Below are 18,479 nucleotides of genomic sequence, written 5' to 3'. Positions count from 1 at the left end.
TAAAACAGTGTATGAAACAATATTCGGTTGCCAATTTTTTTCTAATAATGTTTTTGAGTCGCATCTTCAAATACACTTTTCACTATATACACTGATGATCGTTTCAGCGGTCTATACAGTATCGAACTTTTTTTATTCAAGACATTGTTAAAGGCTCGCACTTTATGAATAATTTCTTGATTCTTTTTCATTTGATTTTTCACTTTCCTGTCTCTGCCACTGAATATTTCATTACGAGACTACGTTTACAAAAAACCTATCATTCAAGTATTTTCATTTTTATCCTATCTCTCAGTGTCAGTAATGATAACGGCGGCAAGAAATAGATGTTTCAAGCGAAAATACGGTACTTTCATATTTTGGAACTACCTAGTTGTATGCATTTCGGTTTATCGAAAGTACGACAAGTTGCATGCAATCAGGTGCAGTCTGCTTCGGGTTGTATGAAAGGTTCTACAATGCCAATTGCATACTTACCTATATCCAAGCCAAGCTTTGTCAAACTGCGCATGCGTCTCACCGAAAATCAACTCGACGCCAGTGAGAGGCTTCAGGAGTCAAGTTCGGAGAATAAGAAGGGCCCAAGTCGAGTAGATTATTGAACATGGCAGCAGCAACAGACTCTTTCGATACTTGGCTAAGTAAAAAATTACAAGCTTTGAACACTGACGAAGGTGTATTCGGTACTTACATAAGGGGGATATTAGAAGGCGATGAGACCGACACTGAGAAATCCGAAGCGCTCGAAGGAATCCTCATGGGAGTTACGGTGAGAATTGTACACGAATATATATATATTTTGAGGTTATGTCACCGTCGTCCGTACCGTTCGAGCTTCGATTCAGCTCTGCGCACGAAAATAGCAACGAATAATTAGCTATCGAGACGGTTTCCCGAATTCCTTCCGCGAAAAAGGTCAAAAATCGTCATTCGCGTTTAGCTATTGCATCACTGACACACAAAAACATGTTTTCTATCGGCAGGAGAATAAGATCGACGAACACGTTGCCGAGATACTCGCTGCATGGGCAGAATCGTTGACTAAAATAACACCCACAAATGATCTCGCGCCGACCGAAGACGTTGACGTCAGGTTGGTCAGGATGCTCGAGTCCCAGAGCCTGCCGACAACTACGACCCGGAGCTACACGGAAGAGGAAAGGCGGATCAGAGAGACGATACTCGCACAGTATAGCCAGATGTCTGATAACGAGGAAAGTGAGGGCGAGGGCGAAGAGGAAGGTGCCGCTGGCGGCGATTGCGGTATTGAGAAGAATATGAATGCAGCCGTTATCGCCCATCAGGAGCGAGAGAGACGCGAAAGGGCCAAACTGGAGAGTCAGAAGAAGAAAGACAAGGACAAGGAGGATCGGTAATTTCCTTTCACTTTGATTTGTTATATCATTATTCGATTTATCAACGATCAAAACTTTTTTCATCATCTTTTCGCCAACATCTGATTCCACTTATATTCCGATACAGGGAAAAGCAGAAGCAGCTTAAAGAAGAGAAAAAAGAAAAGCGAAAAACTCAGAAAGGGGAGCGACGCAGGTAGCACAGATACACCTGCCCGTTGTTGTACGTTTGTTTTGAACTTCTTTTTAACCCAACCAAAAATTATGTATCTTGCGAGTGTCAGAAAATTTTTATCCTCCACAACGAATATAAATTATACACTTCATAGTATGCATATGAAGAATGATAAAAATTCACTCACCATCCCCGCATCACTCATCCTTAAAACGAATGCGTGTATATTTATTATCGTGCATGCAGTGATTCTAATTCCTGTTTCATCGTCATCAACAAACTTACCCTCCCACCCTCCCTCCTTTATTTAGGTGCTCTCAAATTAACTTATAAACACTAATAATCAAATACTCATCTGTAACACAAAGTCATCGTTTGTTTGTATCTCGTTTTGCATTGTCAACCTATAGATTCAAAGTAACAGCTCAAGATAAATTTCGAGACGCATACTCAGGTAGGTTGGGGAAAAAATAAAAATCAATGCAAAATAGATGCACTGGTGAAAAATTTGTCTGTTTTTCTCCCAACATTATATCTATTGATTACAATAAACGGAACGGTACAGACGTTTTTTGAAAATTTTCAGAAAATCGTTTTCACCATGACGAAAGTAGTGTTTAAATTATTTGACATTTTGCATGCGTGGGCGAACTGTAATAATAGTGTAATGTTGATATACGATACATAGCCTAGTCATACATACAAAGAGGTGTTGCAAATTGTAATAGATAAATCGCAACCGTAATTTTTTCTTATATTTCACAATGTTCTTACTTGCGCGCTGTCATTGCTATTCTTGCTATTGAATTAGAGAAAATTGTAGCAACGTTATAATTACTGACAAACAGTAATGTGATTAAAAGATTTTACACTCAATCTATGTACTTGTACATACATGTGTTACGGACGATAATTTTATTTTTCAAGTGCTCTGAAGACCTAGTCGACGCAAATACAATACCAATTGAACTATAATTGAAATTAAATTTCAAGTGGCATTAATATTTACAAAATGAATAGAATTGAATAATTAAAAAAATTATAGTGGCGGTCCGAAAATGCATTCATGTCGTTTTGTTACACACTGATTGATTTGATGCATGCGCGGTTATTTTATTCTTATTGAATTTATCAATTTGTTTTTGTACATTTTCGTGATGGTTTACGAGTAACGCACTTTAGTTTTTCCAATTATTTTTTTTTTATATAGTATTTTCGACTTTTTATTGCATAGATTTTATTTTATTTAATAACGATAATATTAATAGTAATGATGATAATAATATATTAAATAAATCAAAAAAATTTTATTACTGTTTTCTCCTTCATTTCTTCATTTCTCACCCCACGATGCCAATATTGTTACATCGTTCACGATATCCGATGTGATCACTATAATTATTAAGAAACCCCATAACTATACAAAAACAGAAGAGAAGAGAAAAAACTTATAGAAACGTTTTTTGTTACTTTATTAGTATTGTTATTATTATTATTATCATTATTATTAGTATTATTAATATTAAATATTTACACACAAGATATCATCAAATCCTTGTCATATTCTTAATATGTATATGTATTACGGTTAAATACAAAGAGAGAATAAACAATGAAGAAATGATTAAAGAAAAGATGAAATATTAATTATATAATGTTTGTTGAAGTCAGACTAATTCACCTCGTTTTTTTCTTCTTCCTTAACGATATAATTATTGAATCTGTTTAACATAGATCTAGGTACTATAAATTTGGTAGTTTAATTTTTTCTTTTTTTCCTCCATTATGTCATATGAAGAAAATTTACGTATATTGCACTGAAGTAATACCAAAAGTTTATCAATATATCAATCATGTAATATAATTAAGCGAAACATTATAATAATATTCTGTATAAGAATATTTCGGGGCTGAATCGATGTTTCCAGATTTCAAAGATTAAACGGAAACCGCACGGTGACGAACAAATGAAACCTTGATTACGCTGAATTTTGAATAACGTAAGTAAACTAATGCGATACATTCTTACATTCATGATGAATTAACTAGCATATCAATCACGGGATTGTTAGGTAGGTACCACATGATGCCGAACCCCGTATGATTGTCCACAGTCCAATCATTTAACCTAATGATTTATCGTCGATTGATTATTACTACATAGCATTATCATTAGTATCATCATTGTTGTGTATTTTGAAAACGAGAGATTATGGCAATAAATTTATTACGGCTTAACGATAGTTGCATATAAGAGGTTTCACAATTTATGCTATTTACAACGCTTCTAAATCGTATACCTAACATAGTAATCAGTATCTATAGTTTTACACAATGACTGTATAAATCTATCTTTCATTTTATTTAATTAGGCGGGAACACCGATGGCGATATTATATTCCATTCTACCATGTGTATATTTTTTTCAATTAACCCTGCATGTAGGCAACACTCTAGAGTCATGTGTGAGTGAATCACGGAAGCTAAATACTCCGTTTATAGGCTTTTATCGAAGCATATATCATAATCAAAGTGTTAGTGCCGTCATTTTGTTTGACGGAAAACAATGATCGACGATTGGCCGATGCTAGATACGATTTTAGAGCCAAAATCTAATCGCAGGTGAGTAAACGGGTGGCCATATTGTTTTCCTGTTCCCACTACATTCGTAACGTGTAACATTTGCAATTTACTTGCGCAACTATTTCCCGCGGAAAATTTCTACTTGAAGATTCGTTCAATACTATTAGTTAAATGAAAAAATTCACGTTATGTTGTACGCGGTTTTCCTGGCGCACAATCCGTAATGCGCGTCTATTAATTAAGGCAGTGTCCTGGTTCAGAGGCCTAAATAAGGTGATTTTCGACGTTTTTTTATTTTATTTCTTTGAAAAAGAGAGAAACAACGAATCTCAAAAAGCTTCGTTGTTTCTGTCCCTATTAGAAAAATCGTCGAACGTCACTTTTAGGCCTTTAAACCAGGACACTGTCCTAATAAGTTGGTCTGTAATATAATATCTTTTACGGTTATATTGCTAATGAACCCCGACGTACGGTAATTTCACTATTCAAATTGAAACAATTACGTATACACATGCTTGTTAGCCAAAATTATTTGAGTGTCGAGATACTTTGCAGAAACCATTGAACATGTTATGCTCCCACATATCCAAAGCTATTTCTAGACAATATTATTTCTATGTACATTAACACATTATATTTGTTCCCACTGTATATATGTATCTATGTATATATAGAGATATATATATATATATGTATATAAATGAACGCAACTAGAAGAAAAAAAAAAACCATAACTGTACAGTTTCATCATTAACTTAACAATTCTACGCACTGCATAATACGCATAACACACTGCTACAGATATACAATAATTATCAGTAACTATTGTAAAATCGATTTCGTATGGTACTCACAACTCTGTATGCGCATGTGTGTGTGTATGTATATTAAGATGGTCGTTGATTTACAACATATACTTCGTACTCCTGGAATCGATAGATGACGCCGAAAAAACAGTGTGTTAATTATTTCCGATTTCTAGCTTGATTGGAAACGATGCCTAAATCAAGTCGAAATTTAGAATGTGATGAAAAAAAAAAGGAAAAAATCTCAAATTTCGAGTACAAAAGAAGAAAACTATTGTTTAATCCTTTTTTTAAATTTTTTTTTAAAGTTTTTTTTCCGACCAAACAAAATGAATTGAACTATTGCTCACTTTTTTTTTACTCGAAAAATGAGCTTTTTCAATTTCAAATCGATTTCGGCACACTTTTTATTCGAAAAAAAAAATCTGAAATAATTCATACACTATTTTTTCGTCATTACCTGTCGATTCCAGGGGTCAGAAGTTTACGTTGGAAATTAACTACCACTCTAATATACATGTATACTTGTAATAATATTCTATTTCCGTTTGATAGATCAATTTTCAACCGTACACTATATTCAGAAATTTCCTATCATTGATTGTTATATGCAGCAATTTATTGCGACACGTGGATTATTATTCGTACCTAATGCACGTACATTTGCCTAATCAATTATATTTTATTAATATTCTTAAGACAGTAATTGTTGTTCCATAGTTTTGTTATTAATTCAATTATTCCTTTTTCAAATTTATTGACAATAATCAGTTATTTTCACCGTATTAATACTACGTGGCATTCGTATAATCATCATATTATAATATACCTACTGTAGCGAATGATTGATCACCATTGTTGAAGATATTATTCAATTTTAAACATTACAGATATAATAATATAATAACGCTCATAGAATAAGATCAGATGTTAAGATAGATGTATTTTAAATTTGAAAATCCCTGTACTATATGATATATTTATAACGATATTTTTCAATCAAGTGCAATAAAATACTAAATTAAATTGAATTGAATCAAATTCTCTAACTCGAGCAGTGAATACAGTGAATCGTGATAATCGTTCAGCTTTAAAGTACACAGTCAATTTATATTCATTGATGTATTTTATTACTGTAAAATCGTCAAACAGCTCATAATAATTTAATGATCATTACTATTATTATTTTATTCTCTCTCATTCTATACAAAAATATATTAACAAATTTGAATTCACAGTTACGTTCAGGTTAAAAAGATTTCAGGCCTTGAACAATCCTGATAAAATTTGGTGAAATTTTATCTTTATCAAAAAACGAACAGTATTAAGCAAATCGACAAAATGAAATGATGAAAAGAAAATACATTGATATGAATAAAACGTACTTTATTATTTTAACGTTATATCTTATAACGTACGTGGATCTTTAAGTCCTAAATATAATACGGACTAGCTGATTATAATATGTGTGTGTGTGTGTGTGTGTAAAACGTGATTCAATGCTGCGACTGTTGTTGGTATTATTGTTGTTGTTGTTGTTGTTGTTGTTATTTTTATTATTATATATATAATACTAGATATATGTGTAATATGTATTTTACGGATAATCATTACGTATAAATATTTCATTCATATGTTCAGTTACATTCATACAAATGTACGCAATACAGAATACACTTATTATATTCAGCTTAGAAAGGTAATAGCGATGCAGGATTCCGAAAAACTGTGTATAATTACAAATTTATCTTAACAGGATTCTCACAACGGTAATAAGATTCAATCGTGTGGATAATATACACGTACAATGAGTATAACTACGCTTCTATGTAATATATGGGTTTTTTTTTTTCAATGGTTGGTCACATATTCAACAATCTACACATTACCTGTACTTTATACATATAATCGCGATGTATAATATATTATACAGGCTACATGAAATTTATTATTTAGTCAAAAAAAAAAATGGAGCAATGACCGGGATTTAAAATTTCACTTACATGATAAATATATTTATTCAATCTAGGTGAAATATATGTATATTTTTTTTTTTTGCCTCTATTACACGTTCAAGTAAAACGCGACTATGCAATTTTCAGCCATAATAATTTCGATTGGGAAAAATTGAAGAGAAAGTGGAGATCTTTCAATTACTTTTCATTGTTCGATATTCGTTAGTTTATTATTTAGGCATATAATATATTATATACACTCACGTATGTACCGTCGAAATTCTACGTATCGTTATGTTTTATAATTCATTGTTATTTTTATTCTTTTATTTTTTTCTAATGTATTTTCATCTCAGTCTTGTCACGCGAATTTGATTTGACAGGTCGTTACGTTATTTTGGATTTATTATTTTTTTCCTCTTTTATCACCCGCATGCATGTAATATTCCCTAAAATCACATATTACACGTATATTGATATTAATATTTACTCAAGTGCAGATTTTTATTCCAATGAAGATACTGTCGAACGGCGTAACGATGCACGGATGACAACTGACAACGATAATAATTAATGATTGGTGTAAAACACCATAGAGAGCTGAGAAGCTGATTGTTGTGTATGAAATTCACAATGATCAGAAGAGAAAAAAAAAGAAAGGAACAAAGAAATTAAATTCAAATTCTAATCACGTTTCACCGACCGCTACGTGTATCGTACATAAGATGACTAGTATAATACCAATATCACCAGGTCTATGTAAAAAATCATAGTGTTACAAATTTATTATTTTCTGCTTCTTTTGTTTAAATTTTTTTGTTTTTTCCTTCATTCGCCGCGTATGTAGGTATATATATATATATATATATAATATCTATAAATAAAAATGAAATGAAGAAGTGGAAACGAATCGTGGATGTAATGTATATTGTATATTTAACAGTGTTCGTATGTATAGTGAATATAATTTAGCGAATAATAATAACAATAGTATTATTAATAATAATGATAATAATAACAATAATAACTATAGCATCGCGCATACTCGCATGATTTTATGTATGATAGTAAATTGCACATCAACGTATCATTTAATTTGACTACAAAAGACGACGATCGAGCAGCGAAAATAATCGAATGATTCAGTTTGTTTCCCAGGGTTTTTCTTTTCTTTTCGCTCATCTTCGTGACTTGATAAATTTTTCTGTTGATTTAGCTCGCGATTTATACTGGTAAAACAGACTTCACATTATTTTTATTTATATACACACTATACATTTGCAATGTTGTTGCTGCATCTATTATAGGTATACATATATATATACCTATTCATCGTAAATCCGTAACGTATATGTATATGTAATAATAAATGTATAATACATATGTGTATTATCATTATTATCCCCGTAACACCGAACTCTACGAAGTTCTACGTGTTTTATGAATTTACTCAAGTTCTGTGTATGATATATATATGTATGTGTATATATATATATATATATATATATATATGAATACGTATGTAATTTGATCAATAATACGATGGCGAATCATGTCACTTATGGTATTTCACGCATGTATATTGGCATGTGTAAAAGGATTATTTAAAAAAAAAAAGATGAGAATATAGATACTTTTAATGGGAAATGAGAAAAAATGCGCGTCAATGATTACAGCGTTGTTATTATATATTGCAATTTAAAAAAAAAATAAATAAATAAAAAAATAAAACAAATACGAGGACGAAAACACGGCAGCGAAAGAAATCGGGCAGTGGCGAAATACTATATCGATATACACGAATGAGCTTGTGTCATTAAAACGCGAATTACCTAAATACAAATATTATGATTACGTAGCTATATTATATTATCATTTAAGAGAGATACAAATCGTTACTACTACATTCCATAATTCTTACGACATATGCATAATGTACTATGTATATACATATGAAATAATAAGTTCGCATACATCACCGTATGTATGTATAATATAAGCGATGCCTTCTAGGCATATCGTAGGTATGCATACAAACACGTGCTACGTATACCATATATATACCTATATGCCGTAATAGATCATATTACATTCAGTATTCGGATGCGAATGCACGCATATATATATAATATACATGTATAGTTTGTAAAGATATTTTTGTTTATCTACTTTTTTTTTTTCTTTGCCTCATTTACTGCTTCGTTTTCAAATTCCAATATATCGTTATACCTTATCATAATGACGATGATTATAATGATATCAATATCAATAATAATAATAATAATAATAGTATTAATAATAATATTATTAATAATTATAATAATAACGTATAATTAGTATCAGTTACTTTTTAATATTGGAGATCTAAGTAAGACAGTGGTAGTGTAATATCACAATAGTACTAATCAGGCCAACTTAAGCCAGTTTATTTATTCATTTATATTTATTTATCTTTTTCACATACCAGCCAAGACCGGCACAAGTTTTGCCCGTTTAGCTCTCAGGGATCGCCAATGATTTCATCAATTTTAGCTACTGGCGCTTCGATTCCGCAACCAGCAGGTAAACGGCAACGGGCGATTTTTCATACCGCCTACATACTTAGAAAACTAAACCCACAGCCTTGATTCAGGCAACCCGCCCTACGCCCCCGCCACTTTACCAGCGGAGTAGGAACGCGCAAAGCAGGTTGCCAGGTTTCAGGCTACAATTCGATTTCCAGAAACCATCAATTATCGGTGCAGTTCCTGCTGTACTACAAATTCTGGATAACATTCAATTCCAACGTCCGAAGGTGATTAAAAACGAAACAAGGTCCGCCAAAATCCAGAGTAACACGCGTTTGTTTTCGCTATAGCTCCTTTGCTTCGATATTTTACATACCTATTAAAAGTGGCTAGCGCATACCTGGCTTCACAATATCGGTGGCAAAAAGGTACCCGAGTCGTCCAAATTTGGATCTAAACTCGCCACGATATCTCCTGTCGAAGCGTGTCGCGGTGCAGGCGCCTGAACGCCGCTGGCCAACGCGTGGCTGCTCGCACTTCCATTTAGCTTGCTCTTGTTGACGCCAAGTGAGTTACCGCTGCATGTTCCGTCCGCGGCGCTGCCGTCTATGGGTGCCGATATCTTAGAGACGCACTTCTTGCCGCGATACAGTCTGTACAGCGAATATTGCTGCTGGGGATCCTCCATCGTCGTTGCTCGCTGACGCGGACCCCCACCACCCACCGTTACCGTCTGCGCATGCGCGGGCTGCGCAGGCTCGACAACTGTGCTCACAACCGAGCTCACCACCGACGATCCCGTCATCCCTTGCATCGAGTTGCTCAAGTTGGACGACGACGATGACGAAGACGAACTGTTCAGCCACTCGTGACGCATCGCCTCTTCCGGCGTCATTCGCTTCTTCGCGTCCCATCTGAAAATAGGAGGGGAAGGGATTGATGTTTTTGTTTTCATTGACGAGGAAAAAATAAAAATCTCGTGAAAAAGCTTGCGATGGAATTGAGTCCCATGAAAATTACTCGTACGGCTGTTTTCGAAATACGTGATGGTTAACTTTGAAGTTTCTGATTCAAAAACGTTCAATTTAACAAATAATTTTTCTGCCATACTTCCATTATAATTCAAAGGACTTGTTATTAATCGCAGGATGATAATGCATGGAAAACCAACCGAGGAAGAAGTTTATACAGTTGGTAAAGATCGGATACTCACTCTAGGCACCTACTGACAAAGTCAACAAAAAGTCTATCCTTGCATCGAAGAGCTACCGCAACGTTCTTACTCCCCGGCCATCTCTTTTTTCCTTTACTATTCGTCAAGCATCTGGGACTCCCCTTCGAGTCTGCAAAAAAGTACAATGAGAACGTTGTGTTAAAAATGAAGGGATGCGTTGAGTTTGCATAACGGGAGATAAAGATGATATGAGTGAAAGCGAGTGAAAACGAGCTTACCGAAAAACAGTCTTCTTCGAGAAGCGTGGCTGATCAATTGATCAGGGGGCAGATCGAGTACCTCCATAACGCAGGCTAGTTGTTCGACCTCGTTTTCGCCGGGGAACAGAGGATAGCCCGTGTAGAGTTCGGCTAGAATGCATCCGAGACTCCACATGTCGATCGGAGTACCGTAAGGCAGGCCTAGAATCACCTCGGGACTTCGGTAGAACCTCGATTGTATGTAAGTATATACCCGCTGATGACTGTAGCACGATGATCCGAAGTCGATCACCTTTATCGAGCTACTGCCGCGCTGTTTGAGAAGCACGTTCTCCTGTAAAATGTTCGTTTACACAGTGATTTGATGTTTCTTGGCCATAAAACTGAACTGGAGTCTCGTCGTTGCAAGAGAAATTTAATTACCGGCTTCAAATCACAGTGGATTATGTTTTCCCTGTGAAGCAGTCTCAGGCACTGTATAAGCGAGTTTGCGAATCTTCGTATGAGACTCAGACTGAAGCCCTGATAGTTGTTTTTCTTTATCAGCTCGTAGAGGTTCAAGCTGTGAACATTCAACGTTCCGTGAAACGAACGAACAATTTCAATTTCCCAAAATATGTCCACGATGAAACCGCAAAAAAATTTCATCGTCTACGTCTACGCACCTCATGAGCTCGAAACTTATGCAAAGATGATTCCTGAAGTAGAAGTACTCCAACATGTGAATGACATTGTGCGACGTGTGAGCCTCTTGGTCTTTCTTCCTAAGGTGGTCCAAGATCCTCACTTCTATCAGCGCCTGATGATGGAACCGCTTTTTGTTTCTGCAAATTAAATCACGGGTTACTTCGTTCCAATTCTATTTAAATTACACTGTACATTTGTAAAGTAAACGTAGTATCTCTTAATCACCTTATGATTTTAATGGCAATATGTTGTCCCGTCTTGTGATCCAGCGCTCTGATAACTTGGCCGAAGCTACCTTTACCAATCACTTCGAGAATCTCGTACCTAGAGGAAACATTCGAGAAGCAAAGACATAGGTTACAGTCATGTAAGAAAATAAATTCAAGGACCAATTTCATTTGCGTGCACTTTTTTTTCTCACAATCAGTGTGATTTTTATCCAAGTACCTAAAGATAACGTTCGAAGAGCGGTTACTACACTGGAAATGATTAATACCTGTACGAGATGTGGTCGTGAAGAACTTTGTTGTAGCTTCCATTATCGTCATCGTATCCACCGTTCTGAGAAGCACCTTCTTCGCCGTGTATTTTGCACGCCTCAAGTCCCAAGTACCAGATTTCTGAGTACTTCTCGATTTCAGCTCGTTCAAACTCGGTCATCCTGGTTCCGTAATACTTCACGGCTTCCTGTGGTGTCATGGGCAGTCTCCTTCCTAAATATTCATAAACAACCGACTTATCAATTTCCGTTTATAGATTGGAAATTGGTGACAACGAACCACGCACTGTGATTTATTGACATTCTCACCGTAAGCATCGAAATGCGTTCCAGCATGAAGCGGATCGTGAAACATGTTGTGATTGTTGTTTATCGTTGAATTGTTCCCGTTGTTGCCATTGCCGTTACTGTTGTTGTTGTCATGTCTGTCGAGACGCGTTGCCTTTGCCAGTCCAAGGGACGTCAATTTCTGGAAATAGAAAAAGGGTAGAGAAATATTAAAATTACAGCCTGACTAAACAAACCCACCAAAGTGTCAACGTCCGCTTGCTTTCAAAGTAAACCCAACTTTTTCCGAGCTTTCCATGCTTTTAGCAGCTCTCGAGTTTGGACTCTCGGTTTAAGTAGGTCGAAGCAATTGAAAAATGCCACCTAAGGGTCACGTTGGGGTGTTGACTCAAAAGTAGATACAGTATAAATTATAGAAATGAAATATCGGTCAAAGAGAGCCTGACAAAGTTCACGTGACATTCTCAAACTCAGAGAATCTTTTGTGGATGCATTTTTCAAATTCCACCCGAAGCCAAGCTTCGAAAAATGAGTATCGATTAACGATTATTTTCCCATTTCTCTTCGTATGTCCTCAATTACGACCACACCTGGTCAATTTCAATTCCTACACGTGAAATGTTTAAGCCAGAGTCCAGGCAACGCCCAAGACTCGGTTCTCTATGCAGTTATGCCGCGTGCCTTGCGGCATCTTTGCAGTGCTGGGGCCAGTGGGTCGAGTAAGCATGGGAGTTAGATAAAACCTGCACCTTTCTAACGTGGCTGAAAGGTAGGTACGTGGGCATCGCGATTCCGTGCAACCATACATACACGTAGACGTAAACTTGCACGATGATCAACGTTGCAACAAGTCGGGGAACGGTCGGTTAGCCTAACCAAAGATATAAAGAGCCGAGTGTGGAGTGAAAATAAGAAGAAGAAAAACCGAGACTAAGACGATGGATAGAAAACGAAAAAGACAGAATCGCAGTGAGTGGCAATTGATTAAGTGCACTGCTAATTGTGACGCAGGGTACAATGCAGCCGCAAGAACCGGATGTGAGTGACGAAAAATTGAGCAAAACCAAATGGACACAAGTGAGTAAAACTGGCTCTTTGTTGGAGAGTCAACGACACGTGCAGAAGGAGCATGAAAACCGTTGGTTGAAATACACGTTGTCGTTTTTACCTCGCCAAATGAACCAAGTCCGCGAGTATAACATTACTAACGCACATTCAACGCTGGTGCACAAATCCTGTCGACGTATTCCTTATAAAATAACCCGGCTTTGCAACAATAGCCGCGGAGTCTCAGTTGCAGCGCGTGCGGTTTATAGGATAGGAATTTTTACGCCACTCCAGAGAACAAACAAAGAGGTATTTGTTCTTCGATATATACGGCGTCGTGCATAACGAACGTCGAAGGAATAAGTGATTAATAGACATGCAGATATCTATAAGCCGCCGTTGCTGCTGCTGCTGCTGCTGCTGTGGCTGTCGCTGTTGCAGCGTGACGGAAATGATTAATTTGGTATCAACTATTGACTGTGGTTAAAATTTGCATAGATTATAAGTCCGCGGATAATAATTAACGTATTGATAAAAGTATCCATGCACCCGAGTCTTTGTCTACACTCTCTTTATTTGTACGATAGTTTAATCACCCGTCATGGAATTGCATCTAGGAGACGAAAGCTATTTGTGTACTCGATTCGATGCAGAATTCAAGAAGACCGATGGATTTCCATTGCCATATAAATATACGTACGTTTCACGGCTTACACCTATACGGAAGTAATCGGAAAGAGGAGGTCAGCCACCTCAGCCAAAGTTGGAGTGGCAGGTAATGAAAATTGGAAAACGTGACTTCGATCCATGAATAAATCAAAGATCGTAAAAGTTCCCCCCGAATTAGAACAAGAGGGCGGTAGTGTAAGAACGATAGGGATGAACCGGCGAGAGCCAAAATTACGCATCGATATGTTGTATGTATTGCGTGTGTGATACATCTCGTAAAAAAAATTTGGGTCAGTGAAACTTTGAAGCGGTTATTTTTATCCAACTTTTCATCGACTCGATTATACCAAGTGGTTTGTGAACTTATTATAAAACGGCGATAGGCGCGTGCAGTTTAACAGAAGCAGGACTTAAGACTTATCCCGGTACCATGAAACTGCACGTATGTTCCGCATCTATATTTACGAATCGAGCCATTTCGAAGCTTTAATTTCACCCCGCCATATCCGGCAGTACGAGAACTAAAAGGAACGATATGAAAGAAGTCGGAAAAAGTCACGTAGAAGTACAACGGAAATTGAATAATTCAGACTCAAGAAGTATAAAAGGGTTCCGAGAACCGTCCGAGCCGACTGTCGCATCGAGTCGACGTTCATGAATTTCGAAAATAAAGATCAACGATCGCACGGTGTAATCGATTCTTGACGAAAATTCGGGTTCTCTGACCGACGAATAAATAAAAGCGACAGTTGATGTGGATCAAAGTTCATATTCCAGTCTACCGATAAGTAACTGTCCGGCTACGATATCATCGTAGAAAGGAAATGGAAAGACCGATTTAGCTCTATCGTTTGTATTGTCTGGTCTTGAATTTTTCAAAGTCAACTCGTACGTACACTTGGGAACAATGAATGTGAGACGGCTAATATTTTACACTAGACAGTTATGTTGGCAACACAGAAAAACCTACAGCGCCACAGTCGGCCGATCGCGAAACAAACTCAATCTCAATAAACTTAACATAACCCATGACCGTCGAATCTAACCTTAGAATACGTGTCAATCCAACAAATCATTATTCCCACGGTATTCTAAGGTTATATTCGACAGTCATGGGTTATGTTATGTTTATTGATATTGATTTAGTTTCGCGCTCGGTCGACTATGGCGCTGTAGGTTTCTCTGTATTGCCAACACAACTGTCTAGTGTAAAAAATTAGCCGTCTCAGATTTATTGTCCCCAAGTGTACACACGCGCACCAATGCCAACGATAATTAATTTACGTATAAAAGTCACATGATACTGTGGAACATACAATGGCGTTGAATACGTCAATCCACCCTTTCGTCTTGCATAATCAGAAGTAAGCAGCGGCAATTCAGGAGAGATGTCTGTTTACATTGACATCACTTCCTGGAGAGTGCTGGCCTGCGGGCTAAACCCGGTGGGACAGTGTCACGTGACATCCGCCTTGGCTTATGCAGAGGATATATAGAAGCAAAACAATGCTCTTTGTATAATCGAAACCACAGGCGAGAAGTAGGCGGCGATATACGTTTCTCGAATAGCAATTACGCCCCTGCATCAGCCCCCGATGGAGAGGATGGAATTCTGATGCCTCGAAGTAATTTCCAAGAAACTATCCCGCTCCTCTTAGCCAAATGAAACCTTCCGCTTTTACTCTCCATTTTTAACCACACGAACGGCGGTTCCGAGCGGCGGAGAGAAATTCGCAAGGACGAGGTTATGACTTCGGTTGATTTTCGCAAAGTGATTGGGCACACCGACGCTACGGGGCCTTGACGCGTCCCTGGGCCAGGAAATCGGGCCCGATTATACGAGGACCGGGTGTAATGTACGCGGAGGTTTAACCGGTCGTCGATATCTGTACGGGAAGAGAGTTTCCATCGCCCGCATGCGCATTGTCCTGTCTGTCTTTGTATTCGCTAGACTGATCACACCGTTTGCCGCTGTACCGTTCACACTGCTCACAATATTATTTATAGGTATGTGCATAGGTAGAGGTTGCGTTGTTCTCAGAATTAGTTATACAGCTATGACACTCGGTTATGACCACCCGGTCAGGCAGGATATGTTGTATAATTTTGTTGAAATTAAATCCCACCGACAAAGTTTTCAATTTCATAAACCCGCCGCTATAGACCGCGTACAGATATCCAGTACGAGGTCGTCGGGAACCCGGCGACAAGGCGAAGCAATTTTCACCGACGGCACAACGATGTCTGGGAAATTATTCTTCGGCACCGGTTAAAAGAACCACTCAATGAGTTTCTTGAACCGTGAATATTTCGAAATCGTTTTAGATGTGGTGGAATAGAATTTCTCTTGGAAAAAGGTATAAAAAAAACAGTCCTGTTCTCGGAAACATCAAATGGATGGAATGAAAATTCCACATAATCACTTCGAGTGCAGCAAGTAACTTTTTCAAATCGTCGTAATTCAGAATGAATGCTAAATTTTATTTTTATTCTTATCGTTCAAAAATCTCCGAATGATTCCGATTGGTATGATCACAGAGACAACTAAAACCATTTGAAATTTTCTTCCGTAACTGGTAATCCGTCCTGGATGATGATGATAACGACGATGATAGTGCGTACGAAGGTGGGCCATGGCAGAGGAGTAATCGCAGCGGAGGAACGGCGATAATGGCATCAGCGATCATTACACTTTCAACTTTCTTTCCGCGAACAGAAACTAGATCCTTCCTCTTGGCGAGCATTGCGAAAGGCACGAAGAGCCGCGGACAGGCCGCAATTCTAAACGGTCTGCGAGTGTACAATAACGAAAGATAAGAACATGAGTACCGAGGACAATTCAACCGGCAGCACGTTACACCGAGGTGATGAAGCTGTTGACGACCTTGAGTTCTCGTGCAGAACCGAAGACTCTCTAAATCCATGAACGTTTATTTCGCACCACAAGTACGTACACTGAGAGAAATTTTGAGTTCCGGTTACCGCTGAGTCCTTAACTATTTTCATTTTTTACCACAATCGAAAAATATAGTTCTAGGTATAAAATGAAAATTAGTTTTCTAGCTGTTACCGGAAAGTCTAGTATCCGTTACTATTCTTTCTCATTACGATCACTGTTGCTAGATATTCTTGCAACTGTTGCGAAAATTTAATGCTAGTGCAACAATAAATTGACGTTGAAGCCTTATTTGAGTAAAAAAGTAGAGTAAACCTCAGAAACTGATTTTGCGTTGCAATTAGCAAAAAAAGGATCGACGATTGTGCAAAATGGTTACGCGTACCTCGTTTTTCATAATTCCAACAATATTCAAACAGTTTCGTGTGTACGTCCCAGTTTCCTGGTGCCGATTGATAGTCGATTTCCACACTCGACGAAGACGATAATATCGCCGTACTTTGCCGAAATACTTCTGTCGATGGATTATATTATCCAAGAGCTGTAACGCGAACGGTAACACCGGTCAGTGACACTTGGTAAAGGAAATGCTGCGTGCCCGTGCCGTATATAGTGAGAATCACTCCTTCGTAGCAATCAATTTCTCAGGTCAATGTCGGGCCAGGCCACTCATTGTCCGCGCCACAGTCAGTGTCACAGCTCGTACAAGTGGCACACACCTTCAGGTACCAACACTCCCGTAATGTGGGCTAATGCTCGTTAAACTGAGCGAAAACGAGAGCCGGCTCCTCGCTTCAATCTGCCTACATCCGCGCCTCAGGCCTACGCCTGAATCCATAAAAATTAACACTCGTTTTCTCTGCCTTCTAAGCCTGTGACACGAGTCTATACATCCACGGCAACATCTTTAACCACCGTAGCTCGTATAATAGTTCGCCATCGTTGGATAATTATAGGAAAATAAGAACAAAGGATCGCGGAGCTGTAAAGAGAGGCTAAGTATGAGGGAATGATACTTCTTGTAGACGACGACGTTACGCTATATGATGGAACGTTCGTACCAAGGCAAGTTTCTCAAGAGCTACATCGCTAATTGCCCCCCTCTCCCCTACCCCCCTACCTCCCGCCCCTCTGATAACCGTCACGTAATCTCATCCTCTCATTCTCTCTATCTCTCGTTATTCTTGTCCAAGGATGATCAAAGCAAGTGTTTTTCATCCAATGATCAACGTTTCGTGGAAGGAGCGTTATTCGAATGTCCTGATCCGCCAGGAATCCTTTCCAATAGTGCGGAATCTCGGTGTTTCTATAAACGTTCCGTTCCTCCTTGCGAATTTTCGCAGGAAAACGAACCGCAGTAGAAACAGCTGACCGACAAGACGGTGAGATACAAGATACTTTCTAAACCCGTTGCAGACACACGGGCAATAAAACACAGCTGACGAAGATTGGATCGAACGAATAGCCAATACGACAACAAAGTGCAAAATTATTGCACACACTGGTCGGATTTGGTTCGCATGCGTGGGTCACGTAACAAAGTAGCTGCGCGGAATCGTTGCAACACAAGTACATAAT

The 18,479-nt window shown here is 37.7% G+C and overlaps 2 protein-coding genes across 2 annotated transcripts in view; one reads left to right on the top strand and one right to left on the bottom strand.

The window, feature by feature from the left end:
• Positions 1 to 549: 549 nt before the first annotated feature.
• On the top strand, positions 550 to 2,084 carry LOC124215662 (coiled-coil domain-containing protein 43). The gene is made up of 3 exons (XM_046619324.2): positions 550 to 769; positions 984 to 1,372; positions 1,483 to 2,084. Exons 1-3 carry the CDS (start codon positions 605 to 607, stop codon positions 1,553 to 1,555), a joined length of 627 nt encoding a protein of 208 aa, XP_046475280.1. The 5' UTR covers positions 550 to 604; the 3' UTR covers positions 1,556 to 2,084.
• Positions 2,085 to 2,109: 25 nt separating this feature from the next.
• The window catches only part of LOC124215660 (uncharacterized), a 124,663-nt gene continuing 108,293 nt past the window's right edge, over positions 2,110 to 18,479 (bottom strand). Inside the window, exons 4-11 of the mRNA XM_046619318.2 lie at positions 12,311 to 12,470; positions 11,999 to 12,215; positions 11,728 to 11,826; positions 11,481 to 11,639; positions 11,239 to 11,377; positions 10,834 to 11,149; positions 10,595 to 10,724; positions 2,110 to 10,295 (exon numbers count right to left, since the gene is read on the bottom strand). Of these exons, the coding sequence (XP_046475274.1) occupies positions 9,788 to 10,295; positions 10,595 to 10,724; positions 10,834 to 11,149; positions 11,239 to 11,377; positions 11,481 to 11,639; positions 11,728 to 11,826; positions 11,999 to 12,215; positions 12,311 to 12,470 (1,728 nt within the window). The 3' untranslated portion in view covers positions 2,110 to 9,787. The remainder of the gene's footprint in view (positions 10,296 to 10,594; positions 10,725 to 10,833; positions 11,150 to 11,238; positions 11,378 to 11,480; positions 11,640 to 11,727; positions 11,827 to 11,998; positions 12,216 to 12,310; positions 12,471 to 18,479) is intronic.

This window comes from Neodiprion pinetum, chromosome 3, assembly GCF_021155775.2.
Source record: "Neodiprion pinetum isolate iyNeoPine1 chromosome 3, iyNeoPine1.2, whole genome shotgun sequence".
Lineage (NCBI taxonomy): Eukaryota > Metazoa > Arthropoda > Insecta > Hymenoptera > Diprionidae > Neodiprion > Neodiprion pinetum.
The sequence above is the reverse complement of the archived record's forward strand: the minus strand, read 5'-3'. Positions and strand labels throughout refer to the sequence as shown.

Coding starts and splice junctions, on each gene's coding strand:
- LOC124215662 (XM_046619324.2), top strand. CDS start 605: ATGGCAGCAGCAACAGACTCTTTCGATACTTGGCTAAGTAAAAAATTA. Junction 770..983: donor GAATCCTCATGGGAGTTACG/GTGAGAATTGTA, acceptor TTCTATCGGCAG/GAGAATAAGATCGACGAACA. Junction 1,373..1,482: donor GACAAGGACAAGGAGGATCG/GTAATTTCCTTT, acceptor ATTCCGATACAG/GGAAAAGCAGAAGCAGCTTA.